This window comes from Chelonoidis abingdonii, chromosome 7, assembly GCF_003597395.2.
Source record: "Chelonoidis abingdonii isolate Lonesome George chromosome 7, CheloAbing_2.0, whole genome shotgun sequence".
NCBI classification, from domain to species: domain Eukaryota; kingdom Metazoa; phylum Chordata; order Testudines; family Testudinidae; genus Chelonoidis; species Chelonoidis abingdonii.
In genome coordinates this window covers 43460180-43486388 of record NC_133775.1, presented here as the reverse complement: position 1 = coordinate 43486388, position 26209 = coordinate 43460180, and the positions used below count along the sequence as shown (strand labels likewise).

At 38.1% G+C, this 26209-nt stretch overlaps 1 protein-coding gene across 4 annotated transcripts; it reads left to right on the top strand.

The window, feature by feature from the left end:
• The first annotated feature begins 168 nt into the window (after positions 1 to 168).
• AKNAD1 (AKNA domain containing 1) lies at positions 169 to 26161 on the top strand. 4 transcript variants are annotated; one of them, XM_075067843.1, is made up of 20 exons: positions 169 to 474; positions 3287 to 4497; positions 5255 to 5314; positions 5791 to 5932; positions 6152 to 6303; positions 6410 to 6469; positions 6902 to 7035; positions 9162 to 9330; positions 10076 to 10248; positions 10724 to 10826; positions 11452 to 11558; positions 12189 to 12292; positions 12441 to 12585; positions 13244 to 13344; positions 15069 to 15191; positions 15278 to 15388; positions 16641 to 16727; positions 18397 to 18481; positions 19286 to 19433; positions 21981 to 26161. In XM_075067843.1, the coding sequence occupies exons 2-20, from the start codon at positions 3346 to 3348 to the stop codon at positions 22131 to 22133; spliced, it is 3309 nt and encodes a 1102-aa protein (XP_074923944.1). In that variant the 5' UTR covers positions 169 to 474; positions 3287 to 3345; the 3' UTR covers positions 22134 to 26161. The 4 variants fall into 4 exon arrangements, with proteins under 4 accessions (XP_074923944.1, XP_032659615.1, XP_032659616.1 ...); XM_032803724.2 differs by lacking the exon at positions 15278 to 15388; XM_032803725.2 differs by lacking the exons at positions 15069 to 15191; positions 15278 to 15388.
• The last annotated feature ends 48 nt before the right edge of the window (positions 26162 to 26209 follow it).

Here is a 26209-nt window from a genome sequence, read left to right as displayed (position 1 = left end):
CGCTGGCCAACGAGAGGCTGGGGTTTGAGTGGGCAGTGTAATCCTGTTTTAGGAGGGAGGTCACGTGGGGATCAGGGTCCGTGTGCGGTGAGGCGGGGAAGATATCTTGTGTGAGCTAGGAGGCAAGTGGGAGGGATTGGAGTGGGAAGCCTCCCTCAGTGGGGGAGGAAGGGCTGAGTGGAAGACCCCGTTCCTGAGTGGATTTGGGAGGAGTGGTCCCGAGCCACGCTGTAGCCATAGGTGGGGGTAAGAGCTTGCTGGGGGGTCATTTAGGCCCCATGTTTCTCCGTCTGGGGAGGAGGATTTGCTACACTGCTATAGCCTTCAGTGTAGCTGCTTCCTATCCCAATAGGAGGTGTTCTGTTGCTGCAGTTAATCCACCTCTCTGAGTTGTCTACTGTAGGGACAAAGCTGTATCATTGAAGATGCTTATACTACCTGTGCAGATGGGGAAAGCGTCTTCTGTTGGCAAAGGTATGCCACCATCCTGAGACAGGACAGCTATATCAAGGAGAGAAGCCCTCCTGTTGACACAGCACTGTCTACACTGAGAGTTAGGTTGTTATAATTATGTCACTCATGGTTATAGATTTTTCACACAGGCCCTGAGCAACATAGTTATACCGACAAAAGATTGTAGTATAGAGCAGGGCTGAGAACAGATAGCTAAGTTGAAGAAAGAATTCGTCTATCAACCTAGGGCGTTCTACACCAGGGGTTAGATTGGCATAGCTACATCTCATAGGTGTAGATTTTTCATACCCCTGAGAGACTGGCTATGCTGATGTTAATTCCCAGAGTAGACTAGTCCTATGACATTTATTATCTTTCCTCCTTCTGCTGATTCCAAACCTCCAGAGCTTTGCCTGGGCTAGAGTTTTTGGTCCTGCTGTTACCCAAATTTGTTTTTTTGTTTCTTAATTAAAATTATTATAAATGCTAATCTAGACACCCCCACAAACATTTGTTCCTGGTCTTGGGTCACTGTAAGAATGAGATGATAATATAAATTAAAAAAAAATTAGAAACACTTTATATATTTTAATATATAAAATAAATGAAGTCTACAAAACAAAAAAGAAATAATGCATTTATGGTATTGAATAACCAATATATCTAATTTGCTGACCCCACCAAGAACTAGAAAATGTTTGTTTGCTGTGTTGCAGGGCCTTTTTGAAACCAATGAACCATAACTGAATGGAACAGTAATATTAAATAGCAACGTATATGGTTACACTTATTGAGAAGCTGCGCTTGTACTCACCTGGCTGTGTTAGAGATAGGGTTACAACTGATGTAACCAAATGCACACACTATGAAACAGAGTACCTGTATCATGTGTAGACTAAAGTGTTTAGAACTGTACAATTTGATACCTACCTAGGTATAAATTTCCAGAGCATCTACTGTAAGTCTAGCAGTGGTCTAGAAAATGTAACCATTCACCTACGATGAGTATTAGGGAGTACTTATACTGTAGCTTTTTCAGATTTTGTCCACTTATTGCAGCAATTCAGTTCAAGTCAACATTTTTAATGACTGAAGTAAGTTTGCTTTTATTTCTGCTGAAGTTTATGTTGCTTTCATATATAGTGTGAGAATTAGCTATACAATATCATTCCTCACTTTGTGAGGCCAAGAAGATTGCTGGGTAGTGTACTGAAAGAATCTACAGTAGTTTATGTGACAAAGTACAAGAGAACGGGAATGGATTAAAAGAAAGAGGCTTTGTTGGGATCATCCGTAAGTACAGCTGTGTGAGAAATGCATTATGCTCTGTGAAGTGAAGGATGAGAAATGAAATTGTATTGCACAGTAAATTTCATTTTGTCTAAAGAAAAGTTATCTGTTTAATTCCCCATATTTGTCTTTTGTGTCTAGCAGATAGATGATATGTGTGCTCCCAAAGGTTCAAAATATCTCTGGAAACCTTCCTTAAAGCAGCAGTAACAGTCCCTTGTGTGAAGGGAGCAGAAGACATATGTTTTGGGTCGTATTATTTTGGTGTACAAGATTATTCTGCTATTTGTAGAGGCATGTGGAAGAGGGCTTTCCTAGTAAAGTATCACAATAGCAGTAATGGTTAGGGTCTCTTATTAAGATTAGGTCCCCATTGTGCTGGGCTCCATATGCACATATAATGAAAAGATGGTCCTTGGCCAAAAGAGTTTATAGTCAAAGGTCTTGGAAATTTTACCATTGAAGTAAAAGTACGCCAACACTGAGTACCTTTAAAAGTCCTACCTATAGTCAGGCTTGGCCTCAGAACTGGAGGGGCCAAGCCGCTAGAGGAAGAGGGAAGGATCACTTGATGAGTCCCAGTCCCACTGAGAGACGGGAGAGAAAGAGTCATCTTATGATCTGAGAACTCAATAGAGGAGTTGGCATATGCCCAGAACCCTTTCAAAATAAGTGATTGAGAATTATAAGCCTCACACATTTAGAACACTTATGTGAGGCTATAAAGGTGGGGGATGGCTCCTAACTTCTTCTCTTCCTTTCCAGCACCTGAATTCTGTATTATTCAATATCTCTGTACTTGTTAGTACAACACACTCAAATAATACTGATAAAATAATACCTATAAAAGTGAAAGCAACCACGTAAGTTCTCATATGATGTGTTCAGTGTCCAATTAAAGGAATTTTTGAATTCCAGGTCATTAGAAAAGTTATTTTTCTTAAGGTGACCAATAGCAAACCGCACTGCACTGAGATTGCTCCGAGTTGTGCTGGCTGCACTGGCCAGCAAGGTGTAATTCCAGTATCTGAAGATTGCTGTTTCTTCTCTCTCAACACTGCTATATGAGTAGTTGGCTGTTTAAGATGCCTTTACTGCTGTAGTGAGGACAGAATCTAACCCTGTGTAGAAAAATCCAGCGTCGTGTTATGCTGATCTTGGCCCTTGTTATGCATAAAATAGGTGCTTTTACTGTTCTTGGCTCCATTACTAACTTTGTTCATTTTTATATCATTTGTAAACACTGCAGTTTACAAACTAGTAAAGACAAATAACCTGGTACTATAGACTATGGGCCACATCCTTTCCCCAGTAATTTGGTATTTGTGTAACTCTATTGACTTGAATAAAGTTGATCCTGATTTATACCAGTGTAACCGAGAGGAAAATCAGGCCCTTTGTGTACGTGTCTCCCACCGAAGAAGACTATGGAAGTTTGTGTGGAGAAGGACTGCAGGATCAGATCTAAGATATATGCTTATGCTTTTACTTAATATATTGTAAGATATATTTAAATGTGAGCTAGTTTTCTCATGTATTACAGAACTTGATACGTACAATAGTAAAAGCTCTACATGAAAGCTGAGGACCAGTGAAATGTAAATGGAGTATAATCAAGACATACAGATTAATACAAGTAAAAGCAGACAACCTGACCATCTGAAAAAACAAGTGAATAACATATTATTAGATAACTTTGACTATCCTGAGGATGCAACTGATGAGGAGCAAGAAGACTTACCTTATGATGGAGACCTAGAAAGAACTTATCACCACAATAATGAATCAAATAATTTGAAAGCCTGTGTTTCTGTAGAAAACATTTCTGATAATTTCTTAAATTTGACCTGTTCTGAAATTAACAGAAGTTTAAAAGAAGAAATAAATTATGAAACACAACAGCTATCTCAAGAAAAGGTCTTCAGCCACCGTATGCCCGCCACAAGAACAAATGGAATAATGATTGAAATGGCAGTAGAAGCTCCTGTGAGTGGCATGCCTTTGGAGACAGAATTATCAGTTGGAGCTTTCAGCAGCCTAGATAGGAAGGAACATTTCACCAACTCAAACATTTCTGATGTTCTTTTGCGTCATTTTTCCAAAGAAGAGTTATCAAACACAAGCCAATTAATTGATTGTGAAACTATTCCAGAAACATCCTTTACTGAAAGTGTTGATGAAACTATCCTCACCAAAACTAGGATTTCAGAATGCACCAAGCCCACTTTACTAACAGAACAATGGGCAAAGCACTTTGAAGACTATCATTTAAACAGACAAGATGTAATATCTGAAGATGATTACGAAGATAAACATTTGATAGATGAAAAAAAATTTGTTATAGATGACAGAGCTAATTCTTATGGTGATGAGAAAAACTGCATACAAGAAAATTCACAGTTGATAGCTGAAAATGAAGATACAAATAATTTTCAAAACATAAGAAATAATCACAGTCATCAAAAAGGTTTATTTGAAAGAACAAGTTCATCTCATGAACTCAAATATGGTCAAGGACAAGTTAATTATTGTCTTCCTGACTTCTCTAAAGTTCCTCCAAAAGTCAAAATACCAAAAAGAAATAACAGTGATAAATCAGCTCCCATAATGAAAAGAACCAAATTCTCACCTAATTTGGTTGGTAAATCAGCAATTGTGAACGATGTTTTAGAAACTATTAATTATTTTGATTCTGTTGAAATAAAGAATCAAGAAGAAGAAATGAGAATTCCTGAACTTTTACAACAGCTAGAGGTAAATGAGATCTTTTCAGATATCAGTCCTTGATTTAATAAAATATTAATGTCAGTGGAAGTGAAAGAGACAGTCCATCAGAGCCTAACATGAGTAGTCCTATATGCAAGTGGTTCCGCTGACGTCAGTGTTTCTATTAATTTAATTAAGAATTACTTATATGAGTAAAGGATTGTAGGATTGGGCTTTCAGTCCATAACTTCCATAAACAGACACATTTTATGATGTTATAGGGCGATACCTTAATAATTTAAAAGTTTCCCTTCAAAATATTAAGAGAATTGGTTATAGTCAATTTCATTTTTTAATTCTCCCATACTTGCAAAATGTTGTTTCTGTTACTCTAGGAAAATGTTTACATTCTGCCAAAATTATTTTAATAGAAATGTTTAATATCTTAAAGAAATAATTAAAGGTTTGTTTTCATATTGTGTTTTACCCAGATCCCATTTACGTCAATGGTGAGTTTGCCAATGGATCTTTAAGATTTATAAATGTCTTTGAGGATCACCCATGCTACCTGACTGATTCCCTTTAAATGATTTGTTCCAATATTTTAGGATTTCCTTTATTCTGGTTGTAAATAGATCACTTAACAGTCACTTTTTCATATTTAGATTCAGTCATTGAGACTACTCACATGTGTAAAGCTAAGCACATGCTTAAATCTTTGTAGGATCAGGGCCTTAGTATATAAGAAAGACTTATTACAACACATTAATACTTTTTTTCTTTGTTATTTCTGAATTAATGCAAGTTGCTGACAAAACATGCTGAGGCTCAGAATCGTATTGATCATTTGAGGTTTGATCCTAAGGTAAAGCTACCAGAATATTATAAAATCAGATAAATTGTTTAGGAGAGCTTTTTCTTAGTACAATATATTTTCTCTCTAAGGGTCTGATATGAAGCATATATTCTACTAAACAACCGTTTATATTGTTGTTCCTATTTATAGAACTTCTCTAAAGATAGATTTGGCTAAGTAACTTGAGACTTTTAGATGTCTAAAACACATACAGTGAGGATACGCCAACTAGAAACATACATGTTCATAACATGGTGTGTTTATGGGAAATAAACAAGGATATTCTGTCACTTTTCGATATGTTAATAAAAAGTGAATAATAACTTATTTCATATTCTTTATGTGTAATTTAAATAACTCCTTCTAACCAACTTCTGTAAGGATATACAGTATTAAAATAGTTTCCTTTTAGCATTCCAAGTGAATATTTTTATATATAAAGCTGTTCTTTTATTTTAAAATATTGTTCTGTATATTTTTAACAGATATATACTCATTCAGCTTCTCCTAATCCAAACCTTTCCATTCACTCAAGATGTATGGGTGCAGCTTCTGAAGAGTCTGTATTTCATCCCCTTACTGTTCCTATCCAGCCTCTGCTTGGTTTGTCCCAAGCATCTTTTTCAGGTAGTTGAAATTACAGTGGTTATACAAATAACAGAGGTTCCTTATTTTACATAATTGTGCACTTTGTTATTCTGTTCCATAATCATAGAATCATAGGACTGGAAGGGACCTCGAGAGGTCATCTAGTCAAGTCCCTTGGATTAATGGAATAATAATCTGGAAAGCTAGATACAGATATCCAGTTGGTACTTTACTCTTTATTTTCATTATGTTATATAGGATTACAATCTGGGAAAATTATTTCATCATTACCGTCAGCCAGTTCAGCAGGAGAAGTACACTCTTTAAATCCTAACTTGATGCAAAATACAACAAAAGGAGAAAAGATGTCTCAAATGCTAAAGGAGCAGGCAGAGCAACTGAAAGCTAAAGTAATATGAAAGAGATTTGTTTCAATACCTACTTAATATTGATGCTCTTGGTTTTTTTTAAAGAAATCTAAAATCCCAAATACAATGTACCAATTTTCTATTGAAGGTGGAAGAATTTTCTAAATGTGTAATACAGGAGGCCTTCCCTTTGCAAGATCGCTGTCCGGTAAATTATTTTTTTCACATATATTATAGGGAATTGAAATGTGCTTTAAATGGCATTGAACCTGTATTTATTGTGGTGAAATTTTAAGTGTTGTTCAGAAAGATATATTTAATAAATTAAACCCTTTCCTCCATTCCAGAATTAAGTTATAGGCTTGAAAAAGGCCAAGGTGAAGTTTGAGATTGACAATATGTGTCTGAATCCTCTAAACTCCTTTGAAAATCTTAAACCAAACTATTTATGAAGGCAGCCCTTACTCAGGGAAATTACCGTTGAAGTTATTACGAGTTTTGTTTGAGCAAGACCTGAATCAAGACCCCACAATTTAACCCTCTATTTTTACATCTCCTGTGGACCACAGAGTGTTGTTAATTGTTCTGTCCAATTAAATAGTAAAGTCATGCATTATTTAAATCTCTTTTATTGGTGAAGGTATTAAAGGAACTAAAAGAATACCTTGACACATTGGAACGGAAATATTTAGCCACTAAGGAGGAGCATCGTGGTTTACAGCTACAGAACTACAATCACAAATCCATAAGTGTTGGCGAGTTTGACCCTGACAGGTAAGAAATGCCTGCTAAATGGTATGTCTGTATGTCTTTGCCCCCATAGTATATGAGCACCTGGCAGTCATTAATTATTTTATCCTCACAATATCCCTGCGAGATACAGAAGTAATATTATTGCACATTTTTTACCTGAGGGGCTAGTCAACTTTTGGGCCTTGGGGATGTTCCAGTTGGATGTATAAATTGATGGAGTCTGGTATTCACTTTGATGCACTCTTGTTTAGTTACAATGAACGTGCAAAGTCCTGCTTGTCCAAACACAGGAGGAGCTCAGAACAAAAGAAGCAGTTTCGTAGCTTACAGCAAAGCCTCTTCAGACAATAGACCCAAAAGTGCTCTCCAGTTTTTTTCCCAGGGTCACACTGTGCTTGCAGGTGACTGCATGGCTCTCTTGCCTTTTTTTTTTTTTTCTTTTTCTTTTTTTGGCCTTTGCCTTTCTGACTCTTCTTATTGATTCTCAGTTTCTGACAGTTTAGGAAGTTTTTCCTAATGTCCAACCTAAACTGCTCTTTCTTCAATTTAAGCCCATTGCTTCTTGTCCTATCCTCAGCAGTTAAGGAGAATAATTTTTTCTCCTTCCTCCTTGTAACAACCTTTTATGTACTTGAAAACTGTTATCATTGTCCCCTCTTGGTCTTCTCTTTTCCAGACTAAATACACCCAATTTTTTCAATCTTCCCTCATAGGTCATGTTTTCTAGACCTTTAATAATTTTTGTTGCTCTTCTCTGCACTTTCTTCAATTTGTCCACATCTTTCCTGAAATGTGGCACCCAGAACTGGACACAATAGTCCAGTTGAGGCCTAATCAGCGTGGAGTAGAGCATAAGAATTACTTCTTGTGTCTTGCTTACGACATTCCTTCTAATACATCCCAGAATGATGTTTGCTTTACTTGGCAACAGTGTTAATCTGTTGACTCATATTTAGCTTGTGATCCACTATGACCCTCAGATCCCTTTCCACAGTATTCCTTCCTGCGCAGTCATTTCCCAGTTTGTACATATGCAACTGATTTTTCCTTCCTGAGTGGAGTATTTTGCATTTGTCCTTATTGAATTTCATCCTATTTACATCAGATCATTTCTCCAGTTTGTCCAAATCATTTAGAATTTTAATTCTATCCTCTAAAGTACTTACAACCACACCCAGCCTGGTATCCTCCGCAAACTTTATAAGTGTACTCTCTATACCATTATCTAAATCACTGATGAAATATTGAACAGAATCAGACCCAGAATTGATCCTTGTGGGACCCTACTCAATATGCCTTTTCAGCTTTACTGTGAACCGCTGATAACTACACTCTGGTAATGGTTTTCAAACCAGTTATGCACCTAATTTATAGTAGCTCCATCTAGGTTGTATTTCCCTTGTTTGTTTATGACTGTTGTTCCCAGCCTTTTCAGGGTCATGCCCCCTATACCCCTGTCCGCACGCACACACACCCCGGGAACCAGGCTGGGAGCGCGGCCATGGCTCCTGGCAGGGGACAGACAGACATGGTCAGGGGCAATGAGTCCGAGGCTGGGGCCAGAGCCAGGAGCAGAGCTAGGGGTGGAGCGGGCCTGGGGTGCGCTCCTCCCTGCTTCACTTGAGGAGTGCACCCCCCCAAACATTTCTCTTTACCTCCCCGAGGGCTGTGCTGCATAATTTGGGAACCACTGGTTTATGAGAAGGTCATGTGAGATGGTATCAAGAGCCTTACTAAAGTCAAGATATACCACATCTACCGCTTCCCCCATATCCACAAGACCTGTTACCCTGTCAAAGAAAGCTATTCAGTTGGTTTAACACAATTTGTTCTTGACAAATCCATGCTGACTGTTAGTTATCACCTTATTATCTTCTAGGTGTTTGCAAATTGCTTAATTATTTGCTCTGTTATATTTCCAGGTACTGAAGTTAAGCTGACTGGTTTGTAATTCCCTGTGTTGTCCTTATTTCCCTTTTTATAGATTCAAGCAGTTAACTGTGGTTTAATTTAATCTATTTCATTTTGTAATGGTATTGTTTTATTTTTGGACAGTGTTGCAACTTTGATACTGCAGTGATATACAAAAAGCCAGAAGTTTATTGAAAGGCTGATTGTATAACTCTGTGTTTTGTATTTGGGTTTAGAAAGGTGGAGGGGGAAATATTTAGGCTTGGTATGCTGCTTGAAGATGTCAAAGAGAAAATTGACGACAATATATGTAGTCCATGTCCATCTTCATTCACAACATCTCCTACGTCTCCTTCGCTCACTCAGTGTGAATCTGTGGGTTCATCCTGTTCTTGTCTTCGTGAGGTAACTCATCAAGTTCTATAATCTACAGACCAAACTCTTCTTTGAGTTACACTGATGCAAACCCCATTAATTTCAATAGGGTTGCGCAAGTATACCCAAGAAGAGAATTTGCCCTTATGTTTCTAAGAGTGAATATCTTGCTACAACAGAGAATGTTAATTCAAAAAAGTAATGTATTTTATTCATGAATTTAAACTTTAAGATATCTCATTAGCCATGTTGATCAAAACCTAAATATGTGACTATAGTTGTGTTGGGGGAAAAGATTCCCAGTCTCAGTGGAGAAAAAAAAATTGGTTTCAGAAAAGCAAAATATTGTAATCTTTGCAAAAATTGAAAAACAGTTTTTGCAGGTGAATCACTGCCATTTAATATAGAAAAGCTATGAAAATGGTAACTTTCTGCTTCAGTGAAATTCATAAAAATCACAGTTTGGCTCAAAGGATCAAATTCTTTTATGTTATAGAAAGCTGGTGAAAATGGTAATGTTTAGTTCTGGATCATAGCTTGCAAAGTGGAAATTGGTGGTTTCCCACTGTTCTACATGTGACCAAGCTAAATGCTTTCTAACTGTACTAATTGTTTGAAATACCATATGAATTCTGATGAATCCTCCTTTGAATCCTGAATTGCATAGATATTCAGGAAATCTTGGGATGCAGGATGCAAGATTTTAGGGAATACAGTAAATGACAATCTATTGTAAGTGTCTTTATGCTATCTATAATATGGTTACTTTGTACAGAGTCCTGTGGTTTCAAGCATTAGTGATCCTCCAGAAAGGTCTGCTACTGAAGTGAATTTTCATAATAATGAAAGGAACAAGGGAGAGAATAGAAGGCATGCAATTGATGTGATCCCAAAGAAAACCAGTCAGCTTTCTTTACAGAATGACAGTTGTGATCCTTTTTCTGAAATGTAAGTATTGAACTTTGTGGTAGGTATTGAAGTCATTTACTAAAATGGATTTATAATTACTTACATTCAATAAATGTCTTCATATTAGTATCTGATCAAATGTCCACTGAAGTCAAAAGAATCTCATTAATTTAACTGAGTGTTAGATCATGCCACTGCATGACCTCAATTGTCTCCATAGATATTCAAGACGGAAGAGACATATTGGGGGACCTGATCCAACAATCTTGCCAGTGCACAATTATTCCCTTCAGTAATTTTTTTTTATATAGGTTGAAAGTATGTCAGTATCCAAAATCACTACCTATTCCATTCTTTAGTGACTCAGCAGAGTATTAGTATTTCTGTGTGTTATATCTTTGTTGAACCCTGCCCTGGTGGAGAATCATATGATGATAGTCTTGCTAAAAAACAGTGTTTTTAATATGTTTTGAAAAAAAACAGTATTTTAAAATAAAAATTGCTTTTTCCTTAGCCAATTGGGATTACAAAAAAGAGATGCATGTGCCTATGTAAAAGGAATGGAGCCCCTGGAAAAAGCAGGACTGCTAGCAAATAAGCACTCTTCAGATGTAATGGTACAAGGTCTATTTTTGTGCATAATTAAATTTTGTGGATGAACTTGTTTGTTTATTTTATCCAGTGGGATAATTTATATTAGATTATATTCTACTGTCCCAATGTTAAGTTTGCACAACAAACCAACTCAACTGTTGTCATTGTTGAGATACTACAGTATGTCAGAACATTGCTGTACAAATGCCAAGGAAGATGATTCAGGTTTAGGAATGTTGCTGTCAGAACTTGTGAACCATTCATAATGTGCTTTGATTCTGAGGGGAACTGTGCTGGAAGGAGTTGCATAGGCAACTATTGGATTTTAAATAGTATCGTTTGTGTTTGTTTAGGGCTGCGAGGAAAAAAACATGAATCCGTGCCAGATCCACTGAAACCTACACTAACAAAGTCATTTCACCTTTGTGTCTCACTTTTCTTATCTATAGAATGGGATTAATGTGCAGACTCTGCAGTCCATTTTACGTAGCCTAGAATTGTGAGTGGATCATAAAGCAAGAAAAAGCATTGCTAAAGCCATAGAAAAATTATATCCAAATATATGTGTTACTCACACTGTATTTCTTGAGAGAGACACAATAATGTGAATAAATGTATAAAATTTTTATGTTCTGGTTTATGGTACAGCAGTGTTTCCTTCCACATGAGGCAGACAATGGGCCTGGAGGCCTGGAATCCCATAGGCAGCTTATATTAAGTCAAAAACGTACCACTGATCAAGAAAACCCAAAAGGGTAAGTGCTTTATGTATTTTGGCTGATAAAAATATTTGTAAACAGCCAAAATGAGTGTGTGCATTCATGGATACAAGTTTTGCTGTTGGACTCTGTCTGAAATGTAATGAATTGTGGTAGGCTCAACTCAAAGTAAAGCTGGTTGTCTTTGAACACGGGAAGATCTGGTTGGAAACAATTATTGTGTCTTTACATTTTACACAGGCAATAAATCACACAGGATGAAATCCTGACCCTATTAAAAAATAGCAAAACTCCCTGTGACTTCAATGACAGCATTTCACTCAGTGAAATTCAACCCTATCCAGAGGACCACCACAAGACCTATTACATCACTTAAGTTCCACTTACACATTATTTTGAGGGCTTAAGTAGAGCTTAGGTCTTGTGTTGGCCTTCTGCATGGAAGTGAATTTCACTCATGGTAACTAAAAGTTAAGTAATAAATTAGTTCTACAATCATATTACAAATATTGGAGACAAAATCCAACATGCAGATTAAAAAAGGGACTTGCCTGAACAGTGACAAACACAAGTAAATATCTATTTGTGTAGACCTTCAGAATTAAGTTTGGTTGTTTTCTTACTTTTATCACATTAGTACTTCTGTATGCTATCTTGTTTATTCAGGAGTTTAAACTTTTGGCAAATGAAGTCTCCACCCAAAACCAAGCCTTACAATATGTGCAATTTGGAACACAAAATTATTAATCTAAATGTGCGGCAAGAGCAAGGTAGGAGAAAGAGGAAAATGCTTTTATTTCATCATTTGTATCATTTCAATAATTTTATTCCATTTTATTCAATAATTTGTATAATTTCATAACTCTGGTAAAACTCACCTACTATCCAATTCTTCTCCCCCCCCCCCAATCGTTTTAGGCAATTTAGCACGTCCCTCAGATCATTGTTTTTGTGGAAGGGTAGAAAAGTGTTCAAATGCACATGATGCTGCTCTGTATCCCAAACGGAAAATACACTGGTCAAAAAATGCAAACAAAGAACTTTGTTCCTGTTCTGTCAATAGGTGAGCATGTGCTGACTATCACCCTTAGCTCCAAAACAAAACAAAACATTAATAAACTTCAAAAGAAGTCCAGAGGGTGTTATTAGAGTAACTGTCTCTTCAAACCCTTGTGCCTGTCTGTGTTCATTTGTGCACATGTAGATAAACGCATACACCTAAGATTTCTTAAGTGCTTTGCTGAATAGAGGTGGGGTTGCTCACATGCTTAACTTTAAACACGTGTTTAACTGCTCTGCTGAATCTGGGTTTCAGTACCATGATCCATACTGTAATTCAAGGTGTAATGCGATTTTTTTCCCAAGATTAGACCATTTAGTATGGATATACACTTCTACCTCCATATAACGTGACCCGATATAACACAAATTCGGATATAACGCAGTAAAGCAGTGCTCGGGGTGGAGCCCTCCGGTGCACTCCTGTGGATCAAAGCAAGGTCGATATAATGTGGTTTCACCTATAACGCGGTAAGATTTTTTGGCTCCCGAGGACAGCGTTATATCGAAGTAGAGGTGTATTTCATATTATGAATAAATTTGTTTTTCCTGAATGAATAATTTGGCAATATTAATTCCATAGGTATTCAGGCTCAAAAACTTTTCATCAAGTTGTTAACATTTAATTCAGATCTTGTACTATTTTTGTTTTTAACATGTAGAAATAAAAAGACAGAGGACAGAAAAACTGATAGTGAAAGGTCAAAATCTGGAAGGTATTCAGTCTTCATTCAGGAAAAAGCAATGGAGCTAGATTTGTCAGGTACTAACCTTTGTAAGTAGAGATTGCATACAGTGGCCAGAACTGTATATTTAACTACTACTGAGTCCTTATAGTAATTTGATGTCATCTCACAAGACCTGCAGAGTATGAAGATCTTAATGGACTTTTACCAAACTTTACTGGCTAGGCTACTAGGACCCCATTTTCAAACAGTTTTTCAAAAAAGCGCCCATGACATTTCCATGTGTAGAAGGGCACTGGTCTGTACAAAATTCCATTTTGCTCATTCATGTGCAGGTTTTTGTATATGCTAACTAGTGCATGCCAATTTCAGCATATCTCTGAGGATAGTTTGAAAACTTGGCCCCTAAAGTGTTTCAAGATTTCTGGGCCAGATTATTTCCTCCCCCATGAAAAAGAGTGGGGATTTTTATGAGAAAACCTCTACCTGGCATCCTTTGTTGAGATTCTTCCCCATCATTCTGCTGATGGGAAGGAGGGTGGAAATGCCATCTTAAACTTCATGGATCCTTGATACAACCCTGGCGGCCTCCCCAACTCCTTAACAGCAGTGTTCCATTGGAATCTCACTGACAAGGATGTCCCCTGCCCCACTGGGCAGGGCAGTTCCCAGGGCCCTCAGAAGTTCAGTTAACTTCTCTGAGGGCAGAGCACAGAGGAAGGACAATAGGCAGTCTTTCTTCCAGCCAACCCTGACTCCACACCCTCCCATTCCACTGCCCTGGGTTGAGGATGGTACTGTGAAGGTGGCTGTACTCCATGTGTGAATTGGAAGGCATGAGCTGTTTCTGGGTTGGATTTCAAATCAGAACATGTGGGCTCGTTGTCCCACCTGAATTCTGGGATACCTTTTGCCCCTCTTTTCTCTGTGATGCCTTTCCATTTAGATACATGTTCGTAATTAGTACTGTAACTCTGTTACCAGTGCTATTATATGGATCAGCTAGTACACGGTGAGGCAACCTATGGCACGCACGCCAAAGGCGGCACGTGAACTGATTTGCAGTGGCACTCACACTGCCTGAGTCCTGCCCACCAGTCCAGGGGGCTCTGCATTTTAATTTAATTTTAAATGAAGCTTCTTAAACATTTTAAAAACCTTATTTTCTTTATATATAACAACAGTTTAGTTATATATTATAGACTTATAGAAAGAGACCTTCTAAAAACGTTAAGCCGTATGACTGGCACGCAAAACCTTAAATTAGAGTGAATAAATGAAGACTCGGCACACCAGTTCTGAAAGGTTGCCGGCCCCTGAGCTAGTACAAGGTGTTATATGTGTGCCACATTAAACACTCTCTCCTCCACCTTCTTTTGTGGTCCCCTTGGTTTCCACTGGTTCTGGGGAGGCAGGTCCAACCTTCAGCAATTTTAAGGAAAAAAATGACTGAGTCTGACTTCAGTGGGACAACCTACATTAGGACAGGAAGCTTGTCTTGTGTAAAGGCACAGGCCTGACACTGGGGAGATTCAAGTTCAGTTCTTAGCTTCGACACAGGCCTCCTATATGACTTTTTGCAAGTCACTGCATCTCTCTGTGCCTCAGTTCCCCATCTGTAAAGTGGAGATGATACTTCTCTGCATCACAAGAATGTTGTGAGGAGAAATTCATTAATGTTTGTGTGGCACTCATATCCTAGAGTGCTGGAAGCCATGTGGGTATCTAGATATAAAGCTGCAGTATCCAGATTATGAGCTGTAATATTTATGTAAGACCTCTTTGATACAATTTCTTTTAGGCAGTGATTCAGAAGACATCTCATTCTGTGATTCCTTTCATGAGTCACACAGTGATGAATTTCTGGAACACAGGACTAAAAATTATAAATCACGTAGCGCAGGATTAAAAGAACAAAGCAAAGGTACAGTGGTTTCATAGCTCCAAAAACATATTTGTGTGGAAATGTTGTTTGCAGTGTTATATTTTACCTATATCACTTGTTTGCAGGTCTCAGCTGGAGGTGCAATAGGGGAAACAGAGAATGGTTTAAACTTGGAAATTATAAAGAATTTGTTCAGTCCTGCACCTTATGTAGAAATAAAAACCTCAGTTCAACTCGTGAGTATAAAGTGTTGTCAAAAAGATTACAAACCATAAGCTAAGCTTTACATGGCACAGACCCATGAGTGGAATACACATAGGGACCAGCACTCGAAGAAGAACTAAATATTTAGTTCCAAAACTACATAAGGAGCAGTAACACAAAGTCTAGCCTCACCTCAGTTCTTCCACAAACACAGAGGAACTGTCCATTTTTCAGTTGGTGGGAGCAATGACATTTCTAGTTTTCCACTAGCCTCTTCAAAATGCCAAAGTCACACTATGCCAGCTGTCATTTGCTGTTGGTCCCCCATACAGTGTGGTCTAGAGAAATGAACAGAAATTCCTCAGGTCTTATGCCACCTCTGCCACTGACTTGTGTTAACTTCACCAAGTCAATGAGAGCCTGGTTTTCAGAAATGTTGAGCGCCCACAGCAACCTTTGAAGTCTCTTAAATCTCTGCCTGTTTCCTCATCTTTACAGTCGAAATGATGATACTTATCTGTTTTACAGGGCCAGAGTGAATATAAATTAGCTAGGTTTCAGAATGGTAGCCGTGTTAGTCTGTATCAGCAAAAAGAACGAGGAGTACTTGTGGCACCTTAGAGACTAAGAAATTTATTTAAGCATAAGCTTGCATGGGCTAAAACTCACTTCATCGGATGCATGCAGTGGAAAATATGGTAGGAAGATATATAGATACACACAGAGAGAACATGAAAAAGTAGGTGTTGCTATACCAACTATAATAAGTGTTATATGTCTTGAGAAACTGCTGAATTAGAATTAATTTGCAAACTAGACACCATTAAATTAGGCTTGAATAAAGACTGGGAGTGGATGGGTCATTACACAAAGTAGAACTATTCCCCCTGCTGTTACTCACACATTCTAGTCAGTTGTTGGAAATGGGCCATCCTGATTATCACTACAAAAATGTTTTTTCTCCTGCTGACAATAGCCCACCTTAACTGATTATAGTTGGTATGGCAACACACACTTTTTCATGTTCTCTGTGTATACATATATCTTCCCACTGTATTTTCCACTGGATGCATCCAATGAAGTGGGTTTTAGCTCACGAAAGCTTATGCTTAAATAAATTTGTTAGTCTCTAAGGTGCCACAAATACTCTTTGTTCTTTTTGATAAATTAGCTAATGTTTCTACATGTTGTTTGGAAATGTAAAGTGTTATGTAAGTGCTACATCGCATTGATGTATTTATTATGATAATGCTAAGTTGTCATTACAGTATGCTTTCTCAACAGCCTTACAATACAGGGATTGGAATATAAATTTCTGCACTAGTGGTCAAAGAAACAAATGCAGCAGGGAATCTGACAAGAATAATATTGGTAAATGATTCCATACTATTGGTCTTAATTATGTTAAAAAGATTTTGCTTGGCAGTTATGCTTTATAGATCATATGCAAACTTTTTAAAGACACATTTATAGTTAGTATAATGAAATGTACAATAACAAACTGAAATCTGATCAAGAAATGGATTTGGCTAAAGAGAGAAGGGCAAAGAAGAGAGCCCAGCATTTAGAAACACTGCTGAAATGATGATATGAGAAGCAAACGTACGCAAGGAATTTAAGAAATGAATCTAGGGTTAGGCAGGGTTCCAAAGTGCTTCACAAATTGTGTACATAGAGCACCAATGAAATGCACTTTGGAATTGCGTAGTACATTGGAAAAGAATGGCACAGTGATCACCAGGAACAATCTAGGACTGTTTTCCCTTTCCATCTTGACTTCCAGTTAATGGGTACCTTAGAACATTATTAATTTATTTATAGCTAAAATAGGGGTGCTCTTTTCCATTTTCCTGTTTGATATTTAGGGGACCTCTTAAATGTCTGTATAGAGCATGGGGGAGGGGAGCTATTAAAGAAAATGGCTTGACTTCCAGAGCTTATACATAGCACACCTAATAAAAGGTGGAAGAGATGAATGAAATATGTTGGCTTCAGGAGGAGAGGAGGCAAGGAAAAAAGATGAGGCAGATCAAGATATTTAATCTTTACCCCTTGTTTCTCTGCCATTTACTTCAATTTCATTTAATCTTTTTACTGCATTCCTCCTCCTTCGTCTTTTGCCTTTTCAAAATTTATTATCCTTCTCTTATCAGTTTTTTTCGGAGCAATCATGCATTACAGGACTTATTCCTAGAGATTATGTTGATGCATTTGCATGCAGTATTTCCAGCCTCAGATATTTAAAAATTATGAGGCAGGCCCCCCCCACAAAAAACTTTTTTAAGATTTTAAAAAATGATAAAATTTTGAATTCTTTTGTCTTCTCTTTTTGAAGCATTTTGGGTGCACTTAGGTCACAATTTCATTATTTTCTCCACAATTATAAGGACTAGAAAAGTAATTTTTTTAATTAAATCTGAGTTTCTCAGGTATTCAAAAAACTGCAACTGGTGCTTTAAGACAAACAGCAGACATGATAAAATCATGCAAGTTGGCAACACAGTGCATGTTTAAAGAATGTTGGGTTTCATTGTTAAATTGATTTAGTAAAGAAATAAATCTTTTGGATATTTTTGTTGGTATTCTAATGAAAATTAGAACTAGAGGGGGCATTTCCAGTGGAGATGTTTTTGCAGGGATTCCAGTGACTGGAGCAGCAGAGTTAGCAAAGGTCAGGTCACACAAGGATCCTAAGAGCCAAGGCTGTGGAATAGTAAACTGTTAAAATTCACTTTGTGTTGATGAACAATTAGTATTTAACTGTTATTCATGGGGTGAAAGAGGTACAGCGTCAAGACTGTATGATGCTCTCTGGTAACATACCTAAAAACAGACAACTGGCTCTGATCTTTTAACTTTGTGTGCATGTAATTCCATGCCTAATTTGTCTGTTCCATTACTGCTGTTGGCCATGGTAACTGAGCGCACACACTTTTAAAAAACCAGCCCACTCTGTCATTTGTGCTAAATATAAGAAAGTATAGTTTTCTATATATTTGTTATATTTTGTTTACTCTAATTATGGCCTCCAAAATTTCAGCTTCTTCACAGAAGAAAAGAATTGTCGCCAATAGTGTTTGTACAAGTAAGCAACCAGATAAATTTGTATACAGGATTTCTGACAAGTAAGTGTTACCAGTAGCTTTATATAAATTAGTACCACAGAAGATGTGACTACTGAAGATATAGTGTGGGCCAAATTCACTAATGTCATAAGTGGCACAACTCCATACCCATGCAATATGTACTATATATTAGAATAGTAGTCACTAATGAAAGTAAAATATATAGTGTAAATGCGATTTTGAACAGATTTAACTAGATTTTTTTCTGAAACTTTTCGATTACATGGAAGAACTAGAAATTTAGCTAATTCTTTTAGTATAGGAACCAGTCAAGAGGTCTCTTTTTTCATTAACTAAATGTCTCATTATCATTCCAGATAATAGGCTTGGCAGTGACATTGTGTATAGGAATAATGATATTGCAATACTATTTATCCATCTCAGAAATGTCTTTTCCTATTTTTACTTGTTACTACTATTAAATTATATCTGGAGTATATGAATAGGACAGGTGCTTAATTATAGTGTTGACAATGTGTGCAGAGGTAGGGAAGGTTGGCAAAGAAATTAAATAAATGAATAGCCTTTTGGGCTTCTCTCCTGCTTCCAGAGCAGGCAATGCTGAAAATTCTAATAAGAATAATTCAGTAATGCCAGATTCCCTGCCCCTTCCCTGAAGGTTTGTTTGTCTGTGACTATAAGATGTGTTATAAATGTTAACATTAACTATGTAGTTATATTTTATGATTAAACAAATGAAGAACTCTACTGAAAAGTTATAGACATTGAACACACATTGTTTAAACACATTTTGTTTTTTAACTATAAAATGTTTTTGTGAATATTGTATGTATTACCTTCTAGAGACAACTTGGAGACTCCCCAAACCTGCTACTCAAGTATGGATGATACAATTATCTTTTCACCTCAACACCTAGCCAGCAGGAAGGATTATGGAAATAAATCAATTATCAATATTAGAAACAGACACACCAGTTATACTGACACAAAGGTAAAAATTTAGAGTGTGATTTTAAAAAATGTCTAAGTGACTCAGGAGCAACAAGTCCAACTGACTTTGAGTAGCACTTTTGAAAATCTCACCCATAGATGCTAATGATTATAATCCAACTTGTCTTACATTCAGTGCTTTGTGGGGTGCTAGAGGTGTCTGGTTGGCTTTTAAATATGAAGGTGTGTCATTTATTAATGTGTCATGTTGAAACTGGCTTATTCTTAACTTTTTTTTTGCCTCAGTAATAGTAGGTTCCATTTACTCCAATAAAACAAATATATTCCTAAATAAACTTCACCCCAAGACACAAGTATTGTCACTGACCCAGCTGCAGGTTGCCATTGAGGGAGTTGAGATACATCAGTCACTCTTAGAGATCTGGAGTGAGATTCTGTGCTATGCCTCTAAAATACACAGCCCAGAACTTGCAGCTTAGGTAGACAGGAGGCGAAGGTGGCAATAAGCCACTTTTACACTTTCCTGATCTGGGGCAGCTTTGTCACCTATAGTGTAATTTAGACAGCCCTAAACTACAGCAGTCCCCCTGTGATGCCCAGAATCTTCACAGTGCTACATACAGAGCTTTTCCCTCAACACACCTCTCCCTCCCCCAGTATGCCCCTTACACCCAGACTTGAAAGCAGTCTTACAGCTGTTGCCTGCAGTGTCTGCACTGGGGGAATCAAATCCTCCCTTGGGCAGATATAGGGATTTTAGGGATTCTTTTACACAGAGTAAAGAGGCTAAAGCTGGGGCTGTTATGCTTTACATACCACAAGCTAAGAAGCAGTCACACTCTAGGCATTTCATGCACCAGACTATAGCCCTAGGTGGCTCCTAAATGCCACACTCATGCAGTGGGAAAGGGATATTTTAGGGCTAGCACTATGTAAGTGTGGAAATCCTCTGCGTGCGATGGCTTAAATACTTAAAAAATAATATAAAGTAAAGTATTAGCTAACTCAGGCCCTGAGGCAGTCCAACATAGGACTCCAGCATCAGAGTAACCTGAAGGGCTTCTCAGTTCTAGTCCTTCCAGTCCACCCCTTTCCTGGTGCCAGAATTCAGTCAGTCATGTTGTTGTCTGATCTCATTCAAGACCTCTCTATTGTTCTGTCCATTGTCTGTACATGCAGTTGCATCATGCTTCTTAACTACAGGGTACTGCTGGCTCCCTGTTACAACAGCTTGTGTTCCTACTCAGCTTTTCACCCAGCCCCAAGCTGCTGCCTCCAGCCTGTTCTCGTTGTCAGGCTGTCATCTGGCTCTCTTCTTGAGCCAGTTACCCACAAGCCCTCAGGTTGTTGCTTCTTTTTCCTGTTCCTGAAAGAACTCTCTTATTGGTCAGATGCTTAACTAGGTCCCTATTCCTTCCAAAATAGCCCACAGCTCCCCAATCCTTTTCTTCCAGTTCCTGTCAGAGGAGAAAAGGGTCCCCACTCATAGACAACCAGTTTCATTATGGTTCAGTTAAGGAATTTATTTCATCAAGATTTAATTGGCAAAATATAATTGATGTTTCAGACTTTAAAAATGTTATTTGAGGGTATACTTTTCTAACCTTTGTACTGCAGGACTACCTAAAGTATTATTTTAGAAACTCTCTCTGTCTTATTTGCGGGTGTATCATACAATACTTTTTGAACCAACAGCAGGGAATAGATTCAGTCTCAAATGTTTACTACAATTTACATTGTGTGCATTACTTCAGGTGGCTTTAGTGTGGATTCATGAGTGCACTTGCAGACACAGAAATCATGAAACCAAATATTGAAAAACAACCAAACATACACTTCTCCAAGTCTGATGCAGAGGGAAGGCATGGTGGTGGGTTATAAAGCAAGCTCACTCCATAGTGGCAATTCCTGTTGCGTGGGACTCTGCCTGGCTTTCTGCTCTGGGTGTTGTAACATGGCACATGGGGTCACAGCACCACTCAGGTCTGGCCCTGCAGGTCAGGAGCTGTTGCTGTGGGGCAAGCTTGCTCTCCAGCTACTCCCCCCCCCTTGGAGACTGGGCCAGGGTTAAGTGATGATGCTGGGGGTGGTTGGTGCCCCCTCAGTTTAGTATAGTGCACCCATTGAATCAGCAGGCTACATTCGCCCTTTCTACTATTTCTCCCCCTTATTTTGATTAATGGCTGAGGGCCACCACTCTCTATGCTAAAAGAGAGTTTCTTTGTAGTTGTGGAAGAGGATGACATCGAGCAGGCCTGGTACCCTCCAGTACACATCCTCCTTCCCAACTCTCTGTAGCTTTCTTGGGTACACAGTTTGATATGTGGCTAGTGAATAGGCTACACACAGACAAATACAAGCACCTGCCCTGCCAAAAAAACAACCAAAAACCTAAAACCCTACCTGCAGCACTTTTCAAAATACTATAGGGTAGAATTGTTGAAAATGTTACTTAGATCTCAGGTTGAACATTCCTTCCCCTTCTGTTTTGTGTGTGTTTGGGAATGTTTATCTTTAAAGCATATGTGTTATCAGAGAAAGTAGATATTAACTATCCAACAATTTGACTATGTTTTATGCCCACTAGATTTTAAACTCTACTTTGGATCATGCAATACAGACTGCAACCAGTTTGAAGGAAACTACAGAACGAATGGTACAAGTTGTTGCAGAAGATCTAGCTAAAGTCAAAACTCATCGAAGTAAGCAGTTTTTTAGCTGGTCTGTTTCAAACATTTGAATTGTCAGCTGAAATGTAGAAACAGAACTCTTGAGTTGTGAAAAATGTGCATTAACAAATTGTACAAAAGTTAGGAAAGCAGCTGCCCTTAGGTATGGTATCAGCACCAGTTTAAGAGCAGAAAAAAAAAGCAGAGTGCCAAGTTTATAAACCAAAACCCCCTGAAAGTTGTCACATCTATTAGTGAAGAATACAGCTGACTTCCCTCAGCCTTCAGTAATAGTACTTTATAGAATTGCTCTTGATAACCAAGCTTAGCTGTAGTTTCTAAACTGTGCAATTTGGGGCCAGAAAGATAACATCTCCTCCATCAGTGTGTTCTCAGCAATATCACTGCCCAGCTCAGTATCCTGCTTGGTATTGAACATCACAGAGGGAAACAACTGAAACCCTTTGTTCCTGGATAATCTTTTTAAAATGAGTTTTAGCTGTGACATTGAATATGTCCTTCAAAAATTGACAAAGAATAGTTTGTATTGTTAAGCATATGCTTTTGTGCATCTCAGTAAACGATCTCTCATCACTCCTGTTTACATATTATAAAATGTCAGTATCTGTACTGTGACATTTAGTATCTGTTGGATTTGGCTTTCATAACACAGCTAATACAAATCTTCAGCTATTTCACCATTATGAATAAAAAAAAGTTGCAAATGGACTAAACTCCTCCTATGCCTGTAAGGAAATTTGGCACTAGTAAACTGATTGTATATGTATTCTGAAATGTAGTGAGTGGTTTAGTGCATCAAACCTGGCAATTAAGGACCAATCACACACATTAGATACTATTAGCATTCTTTTTAATAACTTCACACATTAAGGAGACTATATATTTTGATTACTCCCAAATACGTATGGATAAAGGGGTCTTATAACTGACCTCCAAGATTGTGCATACTGAGTAATACTTGGAAGAAGATTGCTTTTACTTGTCACGCTCGGGGGAGGAGGGGTTAAATGTCTGAACAGTGTTGATCTACCATATCTAGATGTGGTTTTGACAAATAGGGAGAAACTGGTTGAGAATCTGAAGGTGGAAGGCAGCCTGGGTGAAAGGGATCATGAAGTAAGAGTTCATGATTCTACAGAATGATAGAAGGAAGAACAGCAAAATAAAGACAATGGGTTTCAAGAAGGCAGACTTTAGCAAATTCAGGGAGTTGGTAGGTAAGATCCCATGGGTAGCAAGTCTAAGGGGAAAACAATTGAAGACAGTTTTTCAGAGAGACATTATTAAGGGCACAAGAGCAAAATATCCCACTGCATAGTAAAGACAGGAAGTACAGTAACTCCTCACTTAACATCCTCCTGCTTAATGTTTCGAAGTTATGTTGCTGCTCTGTTAGGGAACATGCTCATTTAAAGTTGTGCAACGCTCTCTTATAACATCATTTGGCTGCCTACTCTGTCCACAGCTTGTAAGAGTCTGTGGAAGAGCAGTGACTTTACAAGGGAGCATTGCACAAGTTCCTCTTCTCCCCCTCCTCCACCTCCCTCCCAGTGCTTTTCCTGCCACCAAATAGCTGTTTGGCAGAGCTTAAGACTTTGGGGGAGGGGAAGAAGCAGGGATGCAGTGTGCCCTGGAGAGGAGGTGGAGTGGGGTTGGGAAGAGGGAGGAAAAAGAACAGAAAAATGTGGAAATAGTAGAGGTGCTTAATGACTTGTTTCAGTTTTCACCAAGAAGGGTGGTGGCAATGGACATCTAACATAGTGAATGCCGGTGAAAGTGAGGTAGGATCAGAGGCTAAAATAGGGAAACAAGTTAATAATTACTAAGGGCATGTCTGCATTTACCTCTGGGGCAATCGATCCAGCAGGGGTCGATTTACTGCATCTAGTGAATCAACCACCGAGCACTCTCCCATTGACACCGGTACTCCACCGGAGCGAGAAGCATAGGCAGAGTTAATGGGGGAGCGTCAGTCATCGATCTACCGCAGTAAGTAGCCCTGAGTACAATCAACTTCAGCTACGCTATTTTTGTTGCTGAAGTTGTGTAACTTTGACTGACTTAGCTGGCCCCCCCCCCCACTCAGTGTAGACCAGGCCTTAGACAAATTAGATGTCTTCAAGTCACCAGGGCCTCATGAAGTACATCCTAGAATACTCAAGGAACAGACTGAGGAGATAGAGCCATTTGTGATTATCTTTGAAAAATTATGGAAGACGGGAGAGATTTCAGAAGACTGGAAAAGAGCAAATATAGTGCCAGTCTATAACAAGAGAATTACAGACCAGTCAGCTTAACTTCTGTACCTGGAAAGATAATATAGAGCAAATAGTTAAGCAATCAATTTGCAGACACTTAGAAAATAAGGTGATAAGTAACCGGCAGCATTTTCCCCCTAGCCACAAGCCTTTGTGGCTAGGGGGAAAATGGTAGACATAGTATATCTTGACCATTCCCAGACAGTAGTTATCATACCTTCCAGCATGACGGAACTACTGATGAGTGGGATCCTGTAGGGATCTGTTTTGGGTCTGGTTCTGTTCAATATCTTCATCAATGATTTAGATAACTGTATAGAGAGTACACTTTTAAAGTTTACAGACGATACTAAGCTGGGAGGGGTTGCCAGCACTTTGGAAGATAGGATTAAAATTCAATAAGGACAAATGCAAAGTAGTCCACTTAGGAACAAGCAATTGCACATATACAAAATGGGAAATGACTAACCTGGAAGGAGTACTGTGAAAAGGGATTTGGGGGGTCATAGTGGACCACAAGCCTCATATGAATCAACAGTGTAACATTATTGCAAAAAAAACAAACCAAAAAAAAAAACAAAAAAAAAAAAAAACACAGCCCGAACATTCTGGGATGTATTAGGAGGAGTATTGTAAGCAAGATACAAAAATAATTATTCTGCTCTACTCTGCACTGATTAGGTCTCAACTGGAGTAGTGTGTCCAGTTCTGGGTGACATTTCAGGAAAGATGTGGACAAATTGGATCAAGTGCAGAGAAGAGCAACAAAAATGATTAAAGATCTAGAAAACATGACCTATGAGGGAAGACTGAAAAATCTGTGTTTGTTTAATCTGCAGAAGAGAAGACCGAGAGGAGACATGAAAACAGTTTTCAAGCACATAAAAGGCTGTTACAAGGAGAAGGGAGAATTATTGTTCTCCTTAACCTATGAGGCTAGGACAAGGAGCAATGGGCTTAAATTGCAGCAAAAGAGGTTTACGTTGGACATTAGGAAAAACTTCTTGTCAGGGTGGTTAAGCTCTGGAATAAATTGCCTAGAGAAGTTGTGGAATCTCCATCATTGGACATTTTTAAGAGCAGGTTAGAAAACACCTGTCAGGAATGGTCGAGATAACTTAGTCCTGCCTGGAGTGCAAGGGACTGGACTACATGACCTCTTGGGGTCCCTTCCAGTCCTATGATTCTATGTCCCGTAAGATACTGAGCTGGTCACTATTCATGCAAAATTTTATACACCCTACTTTTGCTTTGAGTGAACCACTAGCTTTTTGTGATTTATATGCAAGTGAGGGGTTTTTTTAGTTTAACTGCAGCATAGCTATTTTTTCTATTAGTTAAAACTAATCACTGACACTAGAGAAAGTGGTAAAGCTAAGCAATTTTTTTAAAAAGGGTAAATGTTTAGTTTACATGTAATGCAACAACTCTAAAACATGAGAAACTACAGTAAATTATTTTTGGAATAATACAGTATATTTAAATATAGCATAGTAATAATCAGATTTTTTTGTCAAGCATCTCTGTACAGCCAGTTAATTGGCAATCCTTATTAGCTACTGTTTGGATTAGCTTTTTGCAAGAGCAAAATGCTAGATTTAGGTTATTAAAACCACTTGCTTTTGTTCTGTTTTAAAACAAAACATCCAAACATATTTTGTTTTAAAAAGAACAAAAAAACCCCACAGCTTTAAATGCAAAGGCAGCATTAGCTGTAGCTAGTGAACTGACAGACTATTTCTGATTACTGTGAGCCAGGTTTTCAAAGTTATTTAGGTTCTGAATGGATGCAGATAGGCACTGGACATGCTTGGGCACTTCTAAAAATCCCACAAGGTGCCTAAGTCCTATTTAAACCAATGGGAATT